The sequence below is a fragment of the Misgurnus anguillicaudatus genome, chromosome 4 (genome assembly GCF_027580225.2).
Source record: "Misgurnus anguillicaudatus chromosome 4, ASM2758022v2, whole genome shotgun sequence".
NCBI classification, from domain to species: Eukaryota; Metazoa; Chordata; class Actinopteri; order Cypriniformes; family Cobitidae; genus Misgurnus; species Misgurnus anguillicaudatus.
Genome location: NC_073340.2, coordinates 1,039,122 through 1,052,468, shown reverse-complemented (window position 1 = coordinate 1,052,468; position 13,347 = coordinate 1,039,122). Strand labels below are relative to the sequence as shown.

At 37.2% G+C, this 13,347-nt stretch overlaps 1 protein-coding gene across 8 annotated transcripts in view; it reads right to left on the bottom strand.

Moving 5' to 3' along the window:
- Positions 1-11,810, bottom strand: part of irf3 (interferon regulatory factor 3) — a 136,395-nt gene extending 124,585 nt beyond the window's left edge. For 5 of the 8 annotated variants that reach the window (XM_073866537.1, XM_073866538.1, XM_055176544.2 and 2 more), the window contains exons 1-2: positions 11,594-11,810; positions 11,149-11,364 (exon numbers count right to left, since the gene is read on the bottom strand). In XM_073866537.1, the coding sequence (XP_073722638.1) occupies positions 11,149-11,313 (165 nt within the window). In that variant the 5' untranslated portion in view covers positions 11,314-11,364; positions 11,594-11,810. The remainder of the gene's footprint in view (positions 1-11,148; positions 11,365-11,593) is intronic. The other 3 variants (XM_055176539.2, XM_055176543.2, XM_055176541.2) reach the window with 1 other exon arrangement.
- Positions 11,811-13,347: the final 1,537 nt, after the last annotated feature.

Below are 13,347 nucleotides of genomic sequence, written 5' to 3'. Positions count from 1 at the left end.
CAGCCACCACTCTACCCAATATTAGATTTAACACTAGATTACCATACAAACATCTTGAGTCATTTAAAGCTACTACAATAAAAGAGCTCTCTAAATTAGTAACATCATTGAATCATTGTCCTATATATTAGACCCCGTTCCCACAAAATGACTTAAAGATGTATTCCCTGTAGTGTCAGATCCAAAATTAAATATATTTAACTCATCGCTTAAACTAGGGTACATTCCAGCAACTTTCAAACTAGCAGTTATTAGGCCGCTCATTAAAAAAACACACATTGACCAGGGGGATCTTAATAATTTTAGACCAATCTCAAATCTCCCCTTTCTTTCTAAAATATTAGAAAAGGTAGTGGCAAGTCATCTATGCGCATTCTTAGTGAATAATACTATGTATGAAAAGGTCCAATCAGGATTCAGGCCCCACCATAGCACAGAGACAGCACTGCTTAGAGTTACAAATGACCTCCTCTTAACATCCGATCGTGCTGAAATCTCAATTATTATGCCTTTGACACAATAGATCACACAATCTTACTCAATAGACTAGAAAACTATGTTGGCATCAGTGGTCATGCGTTACCATGGTTTATATCATATCTAACAAATTGCTATCACTTTGTTTATGTAAATGAGGAGGAGTCATATCATTCTCCGGTACAAAAAGGCGTACCACAGGGATCAGTTCAAGGTCCTATCCTGTTCTTGTTATGTTACCTCTAGGAGACATAATCAGGAAACATAATGTAAGTTTCACTGCTATGCAGATGATACTCAGCTTTACATCTCTTCACATCCTAGCGAAAGTTGCGAAACCCACCAGTTTTCTAAGCTAACAGATTGTATTAGCGATATTATTGACTGGATGGCACATAACTTCCTTATGCTAAACTCCAAAAAGACAGAGATACTTATTATTAAACCGAATCGTTTCAAACAAAACATGTCAGGTTACATGTTGCCCATAGATGGCTGCCTCGTGGTGCCATATTCCACAGTTAACTCTTTCACCGCCAGCATTTTTCATGATTTTCACAAAAGTTTAATGCCTTCCAGGTAAATGCTCCTTTTTAAATATATAAACATACAATATATGAATTAAAAGAACAGACCATCTGCTTTCAAACAAAAAATCAGTTTCATCCTACCTTCATGTGTTCTGTTTTTATTACCTCTCAAATATGTGTAGGTTTCATCGAAAACACCAAATTTTGAGCAAAAAGCTGAGATAATTCCATTTTTGTGAAGGACTTTTGATAGAGATCAGATGCAGAGTGATCCTTAAAACATACACGGACATACACTGTTTGCCCTAGGGCAATACTTCCAGGTTTTATAAGTTGTGGAATAGCGCCACCTGGTGGATAATATTGGTATTGCAGATTGACGAGATAACTCGTCAATGGCGGGGAAAGAGTTAAAGGGGACAGAGAATGAAAACCCATTTTTACCTTGTCTTTGTTGAATAATGGTAGTCTACCCGCATTCACGAACATACAAAAAGTGCTAGGCATGCTAAACATCTCAGTCTCATAGAAACCTAGTTTTTTGTAATGCTTAAGGTGTCTAGAAAAGGAATTCTGATGTTCCCCATGCAAATTATTGTCCCATGTGTGATTTTTTTTGTATCATCTTTTGTGTCCGTGCTTGATTTTCGGCTGTGAAAAAGGAAAACTTTAAATCAACATAGAATCTGTACAATACATTCTACAGACACAATCCACCCCATTTCCTCTTCGTCTTTGCACGAGGAATTGATAGATATGTCATGATTAGATGATGTATAATGCATAAAAACTCAAATAAACACCAAAAAATGTAAATAAAATTGTGACATTGGATCACTGGAACTCCTCCCCTATAGACCCTATTGATATATGTCTTCTAACTTTTGTATTTTTACAGTCTGTAAGATGTCTAATAAACAAACATTGATGATCCACACCTGAAATATTGTCACGTGTATGTCTATATTGGTTACCTCCCTGTATTTCCAAAAAAAAGCAAAAAAAGAACATTTACATAATGTCTTAACTGTACATTATGTAATGACAAATGTCTTTTTCAAACTGGTATATATTTGTAATGCTTCAGGTGTCTGATAAACATATTCCACATTATTGTGCCAAGTTTTTTATTTAGATCAATTTGGAATCAATTTGAAACTTAGAGCAATAAGTGTGGTCGAAAGTTAATAACTCTGAAGGCCTTCAGAAAGTCCAGACTTAGCAAAAAGCTTTACAAGTACCTTTAGAGGCAAAGGGAAGGTTGGGTCTCTGAAAAAGTTGCAGAGTAATCCAAGTACCATGCAGCCTTTAATTGAGTTTTTTCAAGGCAGATAATCTGTAGCATGTAATGGAAATTACAGTTTTCTTACAGATGCTAGGACACATCTCCCAACACACAGGTCACCCCTGCAAAACTCCCCACACAGTTATCCCAACCAACTTTCAGCTTGACAAAGCAGTTCATTTCACATTCAAAATGCACTACAACTACCAAAACACTTTATTCAGGTCTCAAATCAACTCATTCTTCCAAAACACTAGCAAAGGTTGACAGCCAACAAACACACTTTGTCACCCACAAAACAATGACCAAAAAAACACTAACAACATGTAGCATTATACAATGTTTTCTTGTGTAAAACAAGGACGCATCTCTGTTTATAATTCACTGCAATATATGTTACTGGAATGAATCAGACATGATGCAGAATTCTTCAATATTTTATGTAGTTTATTTTTAATTTTTTGTTTCACTGAGTAATTTCAAAATACAAGAATTTGTATACACACCATCCACTGATACAGATACAATAGTAATGCTAATCTACTCGGTCTTCCATATTTGGCCAATTGTATGTATAAAGAGTTTTGGCAGTTGTTGTGTCTGAGTGAGAAAAGAATTCATGAAATTTGAGTGATGTAGTTATTGAATGCATTTTGTGCCAAAGCAATGATAATTGATTCTCAGTTTACCCCACATAGACTTCTGGTGGGCTCACTGTGTGAAGAGTTTTGCAAAAGTGACCTAAGAATTGAGAAATGTGTCCTAGCATCTGTAAAAAACTGTAATGCTGAACATAGGTATTGATACATTGTGTCTTTGTAATACTATAATTATTTATGTCCTCAGAAACTTGGTGATCAATTGTCTGTGGAGCCAGATGTGGTGGAGGACATCGAGACATTAGATGTGTAACGTATGGCCAGGCTCGCGAAAAATCTGTGAACAACGTGTGCAGCATCATGCTGAAAAGAATGATTGGAGAGGATGTGACGCTTACCACCAGATCCAAGGTGGATCTGTCCGGGCTCCCGCCCTGCAGAGACAACCTGGTCCCACACATTAACTGTGTCAACCACCGTCTGGCCATCTACAAGAGAGCAGCCACACCGATATTCTGGTGTCCCAAGCCCCATGATCCTGGCCAAGGCTGGGAAAAGACTGAAGAGGGTACTGTGGAACCAGTGTGGTCTTGTGGACCTATCCTCCCCACTTCACTCACCGGCTTGCTGAAGGAAACAGTCGAGGAGATTGATGGAAATGGTGAAGACGACGAGGAGCAAGAGATCGATTATGAAGACCTGGGCTGTTTCTCAATTCCAAGAACGCAAAGAACGGACTTGCATCCTGGTGGAGATTGAACTTGCCAGGCGAACTCGGAAGAACGAACTCAGAAGGTCGTGAGAACACAGAACGCACTTATGAGAATTGAGATGTGTGTGATCTTCCTGTTGGTCACCTGACCTCCGCCATTGTTTTGCCTCAATGACTTCTGGGGCGTAAAGCGATTTCAGCGCGCAAGTCTGCACTCGATGCATCATCGCATCGATATCAAGAACACATCCGGGTATTTTCATGCGTCCTCTGTACTAGCGTTCTTGAGAATTGGAATGAACTTCGACTGTTAATGATGACGTAGAGCGAGGACACAAGAACGCAAGATCGCTGAAGAACACATATTGAGAAACAGCCCTGCTGTATGATGAATAGACTTCATTGCCCTTGACCTTTTGACCTTTGATTAGAATCACTTTTTTCTATTTCAGTTTATTCTAATGGGGATTTGTAATACCCTATATATACACATATTTGACATATGAGTGGTTTTCTCTTTTGTTTATATAAATATAATACCAAAATAACGGTTTGAATAGTAACTCCTTATTATGGAAGATGTTGAGTTGGACCAATATTTTAAGTAGGGATCATCAACATTTGCTTCTTAGACATCCTAAAGACTGTAAAAATACAAAAGCCAGAAAACATACATCAACAGGGTCCACAGAGGAGAAGTTCCACCGATCCAAGGTCACAGATTTTCTTCAATTATTTGTGTTTACTTTAGTTTTAATGCACCATACATCATCCAACCATGACAATCCTCATCTCTATCAATTCCTTAAGCAAAGATTAAGAGAAAATGGGGTGGATTGTGTCTGTAGGATGTATTGTTCAGATTCTATGTAGATTTAAAGTTTACATTTTTCACAGCCGAATATCAAGCATGGTCACAAAAGATGGTACAAAAAATCACATATGGGACAATAATTTGCATGGGGAACATCACAATTCCTTTACTAGACACCTTAACCTAAAACTAGGTTAAAAAAATATACCTTTCAGGTGCAGGTGAACCCCCCCTTCCTACCAGACTAAGTGTTTTAGCCGAAGCTAGTTTACAACACTTGTCCCTAGAGGGGCTTTTAGTTAAAAAAGAAGAAAAAAAGAGAGAGAAGAAAAAAAAGAAATACAGACAAACATTATTAAAAGTGAAGTAAAAACCAGTTTAAATTAAATACAAAAAGAGCAGTATAAAAACTAAATATGAGAGCAATTTTGTTCCTGAATTAGCCACAATTTAGTATGTTTTTTAAAAGTGAAAAATGTTGAAATACATTTCAAGTGGCCTGGCAGAGAATTCCATAATTTCACCCCTTTTATTGAAAAGGCAGTTTGGGCAAAAGCTTCTAAGGCATTACAGACCCAAACAAAAAAAATGTTTGTCTACATGTCACATCACAGAACAAGGATAAATACCCCGTTCAATCATTCTATGTCACCTTTAAGAACCTGGGTGTGATGTTCAACAGCAATTTATCCTTCGATAGTCATATCTCCAACATCTGCCGCACAGCTTTCTTCCATCTTAGATATATGTCAAAAATACACCATATGCTGTATGCATCAGATGCAGAGAAGTTTATCCATGCTTTTATGACCTCTAGAATAGACTATTGTAACTGGTTACTCTGGGGATGCCATGCAAATCAGTTAGTTCAAAATGCAGCTGCAAGAGTGCTTACTCGAACTAAAAAGCCCAATTTTGGCATCTTTACACTGGCTACCAGTTAAATATTGCATACAATTTAAAATATTACTAATCACCTATAAAGCCTTAAATGGCCTAGCACCCTCATATATTAAAGAATTACTATCAGAATACAATCCATCACGTACACTGCAGTCGCAAAATTCTGGTCTCTTAATTATCCCTAGAATATCAAAAGTGTCTAAAGTTGGTAGATCGTTTTCCTACTTAGCCCCTATGCTCTGCAATGGTTTGCCATCTAATGTCCGAGAATCAGACAGTCGATTACTTTAAGTCTAAAATAGACTTTTTTCTTTAACAAAGCATTCACATAATTTGTCTAGAAAACATACGTATCTTGCAATAGTTAGCCTGTACGGAACAAAGCATTCACATAACTCGTCTGGGTAATTTACTAATGCCGCAATAGCTAGTCTGTCTGGAATCAAACAGATATTAAACCACAACACTGTGTGACAATTCCATAACATGCGAATGGCCCCTGCGCTAATGGGATTTTGTCTCTCTCTCCCTGTCTCGTCCTCAATCCCGAGGACAAGGAGACTAAGGGTGTATTCACACCTGCCTTGTTTGGTTCGATTGAATCGAACTCAAGTTCGTTTCCCACCTTGGTGCGGACCTTTTGGCAGGTGTGTACAGCAATCAAACTCTGGTGCATACCAAACAACCGCACCGAGACCCAGCTGAAGAGGTGGTCCCAATCCGGTTCCAAACGAACTCTGGTACAGTTTGTTTAAGGTGTGAACATGTATCGACCTCGATTTGCACCAAATGTATTATATTATTGTTATTCTGCTAGTGGGAGACGCACTAACAATCTGTTTATGTCGTGTGTATATATACTGTAGGCTATGACAATGATTTTTAATACCTTTATTGTAATAGCAGAATATTATGCATACAAACAGACCATCTAAATCCGCATAATTTAACATTGTCGCGATCGCGGAAAAAACGCAAAATCAAAAGAAATGTCATGGCAAAGTAATAGCAGAAATTTTAAATGTCTTATTATATTTTTTATAAAATGATCTATTATTCTTTGATACAGAGTAGACAACTTGGTAAACATATCTGGCTTTATTTTACTTCAGTCTCTCTCCAGCACGCTGCACCCCATTACAGCAACACAGCGCCCCACAAATAACCTTCAATCAAAATCTCCTGTGCACATATCCCTAGTATGTTATCTTTTTTTATTTTCAAGTTTTTAATTGCTATCTAGTATAATGCATTATTCTCAAGAGGATACATACGTGAAAGGTCTGTGTGAGCTGTGTGACGCACCTGCTGTCTCACAATGCCAAAAACTGGTTGAAGCAATAATGCATTTCAATTGAATTTTAGTCCTTATATTAAGTTGTTGGGAACTTGGGACACAAAAGAAAGGCATCTGTCAGCAGGGCGGATATTTCGGTAGCTTTATATTGTGAGCTGCCGTCGTGGGTTTTGTCAAATGCCGAAGAGTTTAGGATTAGATTTGGAGATTTGGGTGAAGGATTAGAATAAAAAAGTGGTAATCCGGAGCAATTTCGTTTGCTGTATCCCTTCTATCCACAACCGCAGGCGTGGCGGGGATGTTTTAGGCGTGGCGAGCCGCCACGGTAGAATGTATATAGCGGAAACACTGGAATAATGAAATCCACATATACAGTGCATCTCTCTCTATCTGTGCGGCGCAAAAGCCTGATACGTTTTCTGCACAGCGCAACTTTCAGAACATCCTGTCTATGCAAAATATTATAATATCGTTTAGATGACAAAGTATCATGTCATTAACCTAGCACCATCTTCTATACGTTACATATTACTACGCTCGCTTGTTTTCAGTTTAATCTTAGCCTCTGTATTTTGTTACTTATGTTGTCTATCGATTTTCTGTGTTTTCCCTGCTTCTATTAATGTAAAGCTGCTTTGAAACGATTACTAATTGTGAAAAGCGCTATATAAATAAAATTGAATTGAAACTACGCCCCAGTGTTTACAAGTGTGGAGAAAGAGGACCGTTCCAACGTTGTTGTACTGTATTTCGGATGATACTAATCAATGTCTTTGTGTCAGCTTATTTAAAATGGTCCACAAATGTGTGTTTCATATGTAACACGTGACCTTTTGATGTCATTACGCAATTACGTGAGGTCGCACTGGCTTGTCACCCAGCTGTAGGAAGAAGAGAAGTTGTGGTTTAAACGTGCATATTTTTAAATTTTCTTACCAAAAATGACAATCGTTTCGCTAGATAAAACCTTTATGCCTTGTTTGGGATTGTTTAGAGTCCTTTGAAGCTGCGTTGAAACCAGTGTTGCGCGGGTTGATCCAAAATGAGTCATCCAAAAAAATGTTTAACGATATTCGGGTTGCGGTCGGTCGGGTCGTTTGAAATAAAGATGCCAATTAACCAGTGCTTAATTTGTAAAACAAAAGGTGCCAGAACGCAAAAGGCCTATTAGAGCAAGATGGGTTAGGTCCTGGAATGCGCAAAAAGCGGTGCTGAAAACGGCCAAAGATTTACACGGAGTATGCTATGTTTACATTTATGCATTTACCTTTACGCATTACTTTTGCCACGTTTGCGGCTTTCAGTTAGATTACTCCACCGTTTTCTACCCTTATAAACTGAGTCATTCATAAACGCTGCAGACCCTGTTTTAGTTTTGAGAACTCCGGGGTTGTGCTGCAGTGTAAATAAATGTAGACGTAACCTAAGCGAACAGCTGATTTTAACGTGACAACACGTCAATTTCATAGTAAAAATGATTTATTTTGGAAAATGGAGGTTTGCAACGGAGGTTTTGGCCAATAAACATCTACCAACAAACTGCTGATTATTTTAACATGTATCCTAATATCTGTTTTATGTTAATGTTTGAGTATCGTTGGGTTTAAATATTGTTGTAATGTTGTTTTGTTTCAATTTAATTAGCTTATTACAAGTTTATTTTAAGTTTTGTTTGCTACTTTAAAACGAATTTCGTTTCAAATAATTTGTCTCGTTATTATAATCAATGTTTTGTTGTTAGGTTTTGTGAATATAAATTAAAAAGAACATTAAAAGCAACAGCGTGCATCTCATTGATGCATATGCTACCGAATGCTAAAACATGCAGTGAGTAGCCTATATCACTTACTTTTCAAAAAATCAGCCAGGCAGTGCCCAGAAATTAAATTTACACGTGCATTTAGAGCATAGTGTAGCAGCACGTTTGATTTGCGGTGTGCTTAAGACTTTTAACAATCAACTTCATATTAATTTTAATAGGCTACTGTGACGGAGGACACGCACAGAGAACAGCGACGGCAGGTAAAGGAAAAAAGTTAAATGGTGTTTTTCTGACGAATAGAGTCAGTTTGTAAGAAAAATTTTAAATGGACTATAAGATCATCAATATGAACTCTGAACAATTAACTATTATAAACATAACAGCAAGAAAAGCTGAAAAGGAACTCGCAACATTAAAGCAATAAGCATTTATGTAGGCTAAAGCTATATATTACCTCTTATTTTTTAATGGTAAGACTAAAGGAGCGTACATTATGCAGCGCTTTTCACATCCGAATCCCACTTAAGAAAACTATAAATGATGTGCAACTTAAAAATGTGCATAATATATTTTTATATATTTTAATTTTAATATAGGCTATATAGTATATTATGTTTTGTTGTTTACGTGAGGTGGGGGATCTGCGCAAATAGGTACCGGAACACAGACAGTCAAAACCTGAGAAGTCCCGGACCCTGCAATTATTAAACAAATGACTACTTTAAGAAATGCGGGCCAGGAAGCGGGTCGGGTATAATACTGTTTACACTTGGCATTAACATGTGTTTTCGTCGATCGGATCACAAGTGGATGACGTTAATGCCAGGTGTAAACGGTGTTCAAAACGTTTTGAGCTCGTCCACTTTCGACCACTTTCAACCACATCCAGAGGTGGTCGAAACCACTTTCGATCGGATCGCTTTGTAATTGCGGAACGCACAGGTGGTTGAATGCCTTCGAACAGCCACACACGACCGCCTTCTCTCCGCCCATTTATCTAATCTGAGGTATTAAACACAAGTTTTACGTCTTTTTTGACTTCTGGCGTGAACATTCAGTGAACAGCGCTATTTTTAGCCTTTCATTGATAAAACTAAGCGGCTGATCTCCGTAGTTTCGTTTTGAAAGCGTGTGAAAGTTGCGAGATCCTATTTCATCAATTGCGCTGAAAGTTCAAAGAAAGCTCTTACATACTCATGTACAAAACACTGTGCAGCATGTTTACTTGCTAAACAAGCAGTGCACTCCGACATAATATTAGTTTGCATCCATATAAACTCATAATTACTCCTGCTCGGGTTTGAATGACAGCAGAGAGACTCGCCCACCGTCTCACAGACCACCTGCTCATAGTATTCAGCACAGAAGTGGTCGAAAGTGGACAAAAGAGACGGATTTAAATAACAGGTGTAAACGTAATGTGTCTCTCTCGTCCACTTGTGATCCGATCGATGAAAACCAGGCCCGGATTAAGAATTCGGAGGCCCCTGGGCACAATTTCTCGTAGGCCCCCCCACGCACACAATCAAACTATATACATATATATATATATATATATATATATATATATATATATATATATATATATATATATATATATATATATATATATATATATATATATGTGACCTGATCCAGCAAAATGAGTCACAGTGACCCAAATTTCAAAATTGAGATTTTGGTATCAATGAAAAGTGTAGATCATAAGCTTTCGAATGATATTGAAAGGTTTTAAAGATATAGACATTTGAATTAAGGTTGTCTGTCCTCTTTTTCCAACTGAAAACCTGAGAAAAACGCCTTTAAAGTTTTTTGCCCATTTTTTGTAGATATCTTTCAAAATATTGCATTTTTAAATGGATAAACGATTTATTTTACAGCTTAATTTGACCAAAGACATTAATATAAATGCTATTACAGTAAACCAGGAAACGAGCTTATAAATCAAACAGAATGATGTTTATTGAAAATGAGAAGTAACAGAAAGGTTTCTGTGATGGTTGGGGTTTGAGTTAGGGGAAGGGAATAGAACATTACGTCTATGGAATGTCCCCACAAAACAATGTGTGTGTGTGTGTGTGTGTGTGTGTGCGCGCGCATGCGTGTTCGCGCGCGTGTCTGTGTGTGTTCGCGTGTGTGAGCGCGCGGTCGCGTGTGAGAGAAATTGAGAGGCAGAGAGACAAGCAAAAACAAAACAAATAATGCTTGCCTATGTAATCATATTTTTGTGTCGGTTAGTTGACAATAACAGTGTAAACAATTCAAAAAGGAGTTAAATAGGAGAGGAGAGTGCTGCGAGTATGACAGGAGGATGGCTGGACCAATCGCGTGCCCCGGGGTTTCCCATTGACAAATGATCAGCCTTTATGAAGATTTCTGATTGGCTCTAAAACAACGTGTAACACGAAAACACATCTTAATACCAAGTGTAGACAGCCTCATATATATTTTTTTCTTTGTGGTCCGAGTTGCGGGCCGGTTAGATGAAAACGTTGGTCGGGTGCGGGTCGTTTATACATTGACCCGCGCATCACTGGTTGAAACTGCAATTTTTAACTGCATTAAAACTGTTAAGTGTTGGGGTCCATTAAAATTAGAAAAATCCTGGAATGTTTTCCTCAAAAAACATAATTTCTTCTCGACTTAACAAAAAAAAAACATCAACATTTTTGATGACATGGTGGTAATTTATCTGGATTTTTTTTAAGAAAATGGAGTAATCCTTTAACGATACCGTTCTAGAGATTGAGAAATAATAATCAGGCTTGCCTTGAATATGCGGACATCATCACTGTTTGAGTCCTGTCTTAAAGCATGCTTCCAGGGAATGCAGAACTTTGTTTTTTCTTCATTTTTCCAACACACTCCGGGGTATTTTTCACTTTCAATTTGTTGGTACAACCAGGGAACGAAGAGTGGTTTTGTTTGGGCCATGATACAAGCAGACAACACCACTCACCAAAAAGTCAATGTAAAGGGGGACACCTGTACAATAAAAACTGTCTTTAAAGAGCATGTTGATATTTCTTTGTCTAGTATACACTCGTAAGTATAAACATTGTTATGTAACAGTGGACAACATTACACCACGCAACACAGGGTTTGCCATGTCACATCTTTAAAATATGCTGTTTGTGTGAAAAAATGAATATTTGAAAGAAAGCAAATAAAACATAATAATGACAGAAAGCACAACATTTAGCTAAGCGCTTACCTACAACAAGTACAGTAGACACTCCTCCGTTTTAAATTTTCAATCAATTCTTCAAGTGTCACAACGACAAAGCCGCTAACTCCTAATGGCATTGCTTTGATTCTGTTCTGCAGAATATCTCAAAATATTACGTTTTTACGACCTGACATTCCCCGGAAAATCCAAGTTAGTTTCGTTTTTCCATTTTGACGTCACTGCTCACGTCGCGCTCAAAAAGCTGACATTAGAAGGCCACTAGATGGCAGAGAAGAGCATTTTTAAAATCTCAAAACAGCGTTTAATAACCTTTAAGAAAAATACGTGTAAATAATGTTTAAGAAAACGAGTTTTTAAAACGACCTGAAAAAATAACAACCTTAATATATGTATATTAAGTTCTAGTAGGCCTATCACACAAGCTTTATTTTGGAGATAATTTTGGCATTTAATTCAGGGGTAGGCAGCATCGGTCCTTGAGAGTTTGGCTCCACCTCTAATCACAAGCTAATCGTGTCTCAAAGGTCACTAGAACGCTACAGATTAGGTTAGGTTTTATTTTGTTTGGAGCTAAACTCTGCAGGACTGTGGCTCTCCAGGAACGTCGCCCACCCCTGCATTAGAAGAAACATTTAGTAGCTATTATTAGATGCCTGTCAAAAATTTGGATACTACCTACTCGTAATTATTACTATTATTTTCTACATTTTAGAAAAATACTAGTCATCAGTGAAATTACACAAATTGAGTTTGAAGTTAAACATAAAAATAAGATAATCAAGTTTTAAGTAATGCATAAGTCATGTTGCAGTTTTAAGCTTTTGTCTCTTTATATATCATTATAATAGTCTATTCTAGTCCAGAGCTTTACTCTAAATGATTAACACTTATCCTATTGTTAGAAATGACGATTATTTGGTATGCTGGCCATTCTTTGGTACCAAATATCCTCATTACTTAATATAATGTTTACTGGTTAGTTATTTTCATCTTAGAGCTGACCTCTAAATTATTAACAATTTTTGTAAATGTTCTAATTTGCTTGTAATGTTTTTTTAAACTAGAAATTATTTGGAAACCTGTATGTTCTTTAGCACTTTTTTATTTTTCAGTTATTTATATTTTAGTGCTCTTACACATCTTAGTTCAATGACTGTTAATGTACTTTGAAATGTGGAATAAAAACTCCAAATGAGAATTTGTCTGATTTGATCAATCATTATTTTTGATAAACTGCATACTAGAAATAGCCTATATAAATATTATATATATATATACAATAAGCGGCGGCAAATCGCTCGAAAATAGCGTTCAATATAAAGGCGGCCGAACGGCCGCGGATTGAAGGCGGTAGACAGCCGGCTGCCCGCCGTCAGACGTGTTTGCGATTACGCCTTTATGACGCTTCTACTGTCTCCAGAGCACCGCCGGTGGTCCGCCGACTCATTGCTATCTTTTGCTATCTGGGTATCCAACGGGTATCAGTTATAGCAAATTGCCTTTAGTTCTTTGTGTTACAATGGTAGATCACAGCCTGTGTACTGTTTTAAAACATTTCAAACTTACTCTACACCCAACCCCATAGTTCTATCTAAATTGAATAGATTTTTTCATGGAACATGATAAACAAATTACTTGATATACCCCAGGTTATTTCCAGGAGATAACCTTTTGTCTATTTCATTTGAACTGTATACAATGTATAATAATTAACTATGCCAAACCAGCACAAGATTTAAAAAGGTTAACTAAGGAAATTCCCTCAATGGTCACTCAGG